At 39.1% G+C, this 4,584-nt stretch overlaps 1 protein-coding gene across 2 annotated transcripts in view; it reads left to right on the top strand.

Moving 5' to 3' along the window:
* Positions 1-31: 31 nt before the first annotated feature.
* The window catches only part of MYEF2 (myelin expression factor 2), a 38,867-nt gene continuing 34,314 nt past the window's right edge, over positions 32-4,584 (top strand). For both annotated transcript variants that reach the window (XM_034938717.3, XM_063596630.1), the window contains exon 1: positions 32-228. In XM_034938717.3, coding sequence (XP_034794608.1) covers positions 68-228 — 161 coding nt within the window. In that variant the 5' untranslated portion in view covers positions 32-67. The remainder of the gene's footprint in view (positions 229-4,584) is intronic.

The following is a 4,584-nucleotide window of genomic DNA, read 5'->3' as shown; positions in this document are numbered from 1 at the left end:
GCAGCCGCCATTGTCGCGCTCGGAGCCCCTCAGCTCAGGCGGCCGAGGCGGAGGCAGCGGCGGCGGGATGGCGGACGCCAACAAGGCCGAGGTGCCCGGGGCCACTGGTGGCGACAGCCCGCACCTGCAGCCCGCGGAGCCGCCGGGCGAGCCGCGGCGAGAGCCGCACCCCCCGGAGGCGGAGAAGCAGCAGCCGCAGCATAGCAGCAGCTCCAATGGCGTTAAAATGTATTGTCTTTTCCTCCGGGAACCGGGGCGAGGTGGGGGGCGGGGAGTCTACCGGGCGGCCACAGGCCGGGCTGGGCCCCGATGGGGGACAACCACCCCCAGACCCCGGCCCGCCCCCAGGCCATCGGCTTCCTGAGGAGCAGGTGCAGCTGGGCCGCTCCCAGGCCCTTCCCCGCCCGCCCCAGGCCTGGCCGCCTGTGGTCCTGGGAGCCGGGGCTGGGGGCCCGGGGACCAGCGCTCTTCCCTGATTTCTAGCCCGAGACAGCGGACACCCCTCTTCCCTGACTTTGGTTAAAGAATCTTTGAGCAAAGCTCAGCGACCGCCACGGTTTGCAGGAAAATGGTCCCCCTTTAAGGACCAGTAGTTAGTGTTCATCACTAGGCAGTATCTAGGGATGACATCATCGGACATTTCCTCTTAACCACCGAGAACATATTTAAAAGGAATATTCCTGGCTTCTTTCTGAGCTTCACAAGTTTAGTGTTTTGTTGTTTTCTAAAGTGTATGTTCATTTTTAAACTGATTTATACCGAGAGGAAGTTTAATAATGTGCTGTTAGACTCTATGTATTGTGTTACTCTTGAATTGGCTAGACGTACTTTAAAAAGGGAAATGTGCGATGTGCGTGGCTTCCCTTCCCACTGGGTAATGTGCGTCAGCTGTGGAGAGTATTTTTTTTTTAACTCAGTGTATGATTATCTTAAGTTTGGTATAATAGATGGTTAAGATTTTTTTTTTTTTCCCAAATGAAGGAAGACTTTTAAGGTCGCAGCTGTCACCAGTGCCTATAAAGAATTTAGTTGACCCCAATCCATAATAATTTCTGATTCTAGGGAAATGTTATGCTCTCCTTTGTTCTTGTCCTGTGGGAGGATATGAAGTTAAGCGCTTACTTTCATATGCCTACCTCCTTAAACCTGAAGTTGAAAGTATGTTAATAATTAAGAGAAAACATCCTTTTCCTTCTCTGTTATGCCTCAGAGCAGAAAGCAATAGATATATGCTCACAGTAAAATAGACAAGGGAAAGGTCTTTCTGACCTTTGTATAAGCATGTTTGAAATTGTATGGTAAGAACTGGACCAGTCTGTGTAAAAGTTGGTGGCAAAAAAGATGGGGTAGCTCTCCCCAGCTCTTTGACACTCTTGCTCTCAAATGAGTTTGAACAGGATCGGCAGCATCTTCTAGGAGAATAGAGGTGCAGGTATAAGAGATTGGAACTTAGTGGAGTTTGTTCCTGGATGAAGAGTGGTGCACCTCAGTAATTGAGGAACCAGAAAGGGAATGAAGCGCTTTCTACCATGCTTGCCAAAATGTGGGCTTTCTGGAATTTGGCATTAAAAATAGAAATGAAAACCGGTGGAATGATAAACTTAAAAATATGTGCTATTCATATCTAAACACGAGTATACATGCCACCTTTTCTCCTGAACAAAAAGTGCAGCCTTGAATTACAGAGAGAAGCCCTCCTATACTTGGGTATGATTAGTTTTGATATAGGGGAAGTTTGGTATCTAAACCTCCATCAGATTTTCTATTCCCTTCTAAAGTCTCTTCATGATTTAGCAAGACAGGAAAAGAGAAAGGAGAAAGGTGGAGAAAGAATCCTTTTCTAATTTAGGAAGAGAAAAATATAAGGTGAAGAAATGAAGAAATATTACTAGTAAATACAGATTATTTCCATATTGCTTATAATTCGCCTCTCCCTTTCTCTTTTTCCCAGAAGTTGAATCGAGTCCAATTTACTCTCAGGGATTTCTCTTACTGTCTATTCCATAAGAACATTTGTGATGGTCCAGCATGAGTCATTCAAACTGAATAACTAGCGACCTAGTCCTTTTTTTTTTTTTTTTTTACTTCGTGAACTAGTAGGAGTGGATAACAACCCCAATACATAAACCTTGAGTTGATTACCATATACTTTTAATAATAAAAATAATTCATTGTTGATTATAAAAATTACCGTAATATTGCCCCAAATTATGTATTGGTTGGAATTGAACAGAGTACTGCTTGTCATCAGGATTGAAATAATATTTGCTGAGGTTAATCCATAGTTATTGAGAGTGGGAGACCACTATGTCTTATTCTTCTTTGTATTCTTAAGGCCTAGTAAATATTTGTGGAAGAAATGCAGAAGTGAACTTTCATGGCTTATGAAACTCATATACAGGGAATTTAGTTTGTATGTTCACACCTTTAGAAAAGATCCGTTTTCCAACTGTAGTCTTCTTCTTTAACGCCAAATGGTATACTAGCTCTCCTTTTCTTAAAAATGAATAGGAGGGAAAAGAGCAGTATTATTATAACTTTATTATTCATGTGTAATTAAGTATAACTTTGGAGTAGGTAGAGATTGAGAGTTATATTAGGGTACTATAAAATATTAAGCATTGGAGCAAGGTAATGTGTTCTTTAGCTGAGTGATTTTTATTAGGAATAAAGACTAGAACTGTTTCCCCCAGCTTTATTGAGGTAAATTGACAAAAATTGTATATTTTGAAGTGTACAGTGTGATGTTTTGGTATACAAATAAATTGTGAAATGATTACCACAATCACGCTAATTAACGTATCTGTTACCTCACATAACTACCATATTTTTTGGTGTTGAAAATACTTAAGATCTATTCTTTAAGCAAATTTCAAGTATACAGTAAATATGTTAAGTATAGTCACTATACTGTACCTTAGATCTACAGAACTTACTCATCTTATAACTGAAAGTTTGTGCCCTTAGAACATTTCCCCATCCCCTGCTGCCCTCCACCTCTGGTAAACACCCTTCTACTCTCTGCTTCTGAGTTTGACTTTTTTAAAAGTCTGTGTGTAAGTGAGATCATGTAGCATTTGTCTTTCTGAGTCTGGCTTTTTTCACATAGCCCAATGTCCTCTAGGTTTATCTCTGTTGTTGCAAATGGCAAGATTTTGTTCTTTTTGTAAGGCTGAATAATAATATTCCAGTGTGGATGTGTTGTGTAAACATAAAATATAATATGTATCATGTTTCCTTTAATCATTTATCTGTCAATGGACACTTAAGTCGTTGTTTCCATATCTTGGGTATTGTGGATGATGCAGCGAACATGGGAGTGCAGATATCTCCTTGAGATAGTGATTTCATTTTCATTGGATATATACCCAGAAGTGGCATTGATGAATCATGTGGTAGTTCTGTTTTTAATTTTTTGGGGACCCTTGATGCTGTTTTCCATAATGGCTGTACCAATGTATATTCCCACCAGCAGTATCTAAGGGTTCTTTCTCCACATCCTCAGCAACAGTTGCTATCTTTTGACTTTTTGATAAGTCATCCTAACAGGTATGAAGTGATATTGCAGTGTGGTTTTGAGTTGTATTTCCCTGATGAACAGTGATATTGAGCACCTTTTCATATATCTTTTGGCCGTTGGTGTGTCTTCTTTGGAAAAATTATCTGTTTGGATCCTTTTCTCATTTTTTTAATTGGGTTGCTATTGAGTTGTATGGGTTCCTTATACGTTTTTGGTATTAATCCCTTATTGGATATATGGTTTGCAAATTTTATCTCTCATTTCTTAGGTTGCCTTTTTATTTTGTTGAGTTTCCTTTGCTGTGCATTAACTTTTTACTTTGATGTAGTCCCAGTTGTTTACTTTTGTTTGTGTTGTCTGTGCTTTTGGTGTCATATCAAAAAAAATAATAATAATAATTGCCAAGGCCAAGGTCATGGAGCTTTTCTCTTGTGTTTTCTTCTAGGAGTTCCACGGTTTTAGGTGTTATGTTTTAAGTTTTTAATCCATTTTCATTTTGTTTTGTATGTGGATATCTAGTTTTCCCAATACCATTTTTTGAAGAGACTGTCCTTTCAACATTGTATATTTTTGGTGCCTTTGTCAAGGATTAGTTTACCATATATTGGGGATGTGTTTTTGAGTGTTTGTTATGCTCCATTGGTCTGTGTGTCTGTTTTTGTACCAGTACCATATTGTTTTGATTACTATAGATTTGTAATATAACTTGAATCAGGTAGTGTGGTACTTTTAGTTTTTTCTTCTTGTTTAAGCTTGCTTTAGCCATTTGAGATCTTTTATGGTTCATACGGATTTCAGGAATTTTTCCGTTTCTGTGAAAAACGCTGTTAGAATTTTGATAGAGATCACATTGAATTTATAGGTCATTTTGGGTAGGAAGGACATTTTGACAATATTAATTCCTCTCATCTGTGAACATGGAATATCTTTCATTTGTATTATTTTCAATTTCTTTTATCATTGTTTGATCATTTTTCAGTGTATAGCTCTTTAGCTTTCTTGGTTAAATTTATTTCTAGGTATTTTATTCTTTCTGATGCTATTTTAAATGAGATTATGTTCTT

The sequence above is a fragment of the Pan paniscus genome, chromosome 16 (assembly GCF_029289425.2).
Source record: "Pan paniscus chromosome 16, NHGRI_mPanPan1-v2.0_pri, whole genome shotgun sequence".
NCBI lineage: Eukaryota > Metazoa > Chordata > Mammalia > Primates > Hominidae > Pan > Pan paniscus.
Note: the sequence above shows the minus strand (reverse complement) of the source record. Positions and strands in the feature narration are given on the sequence as shown.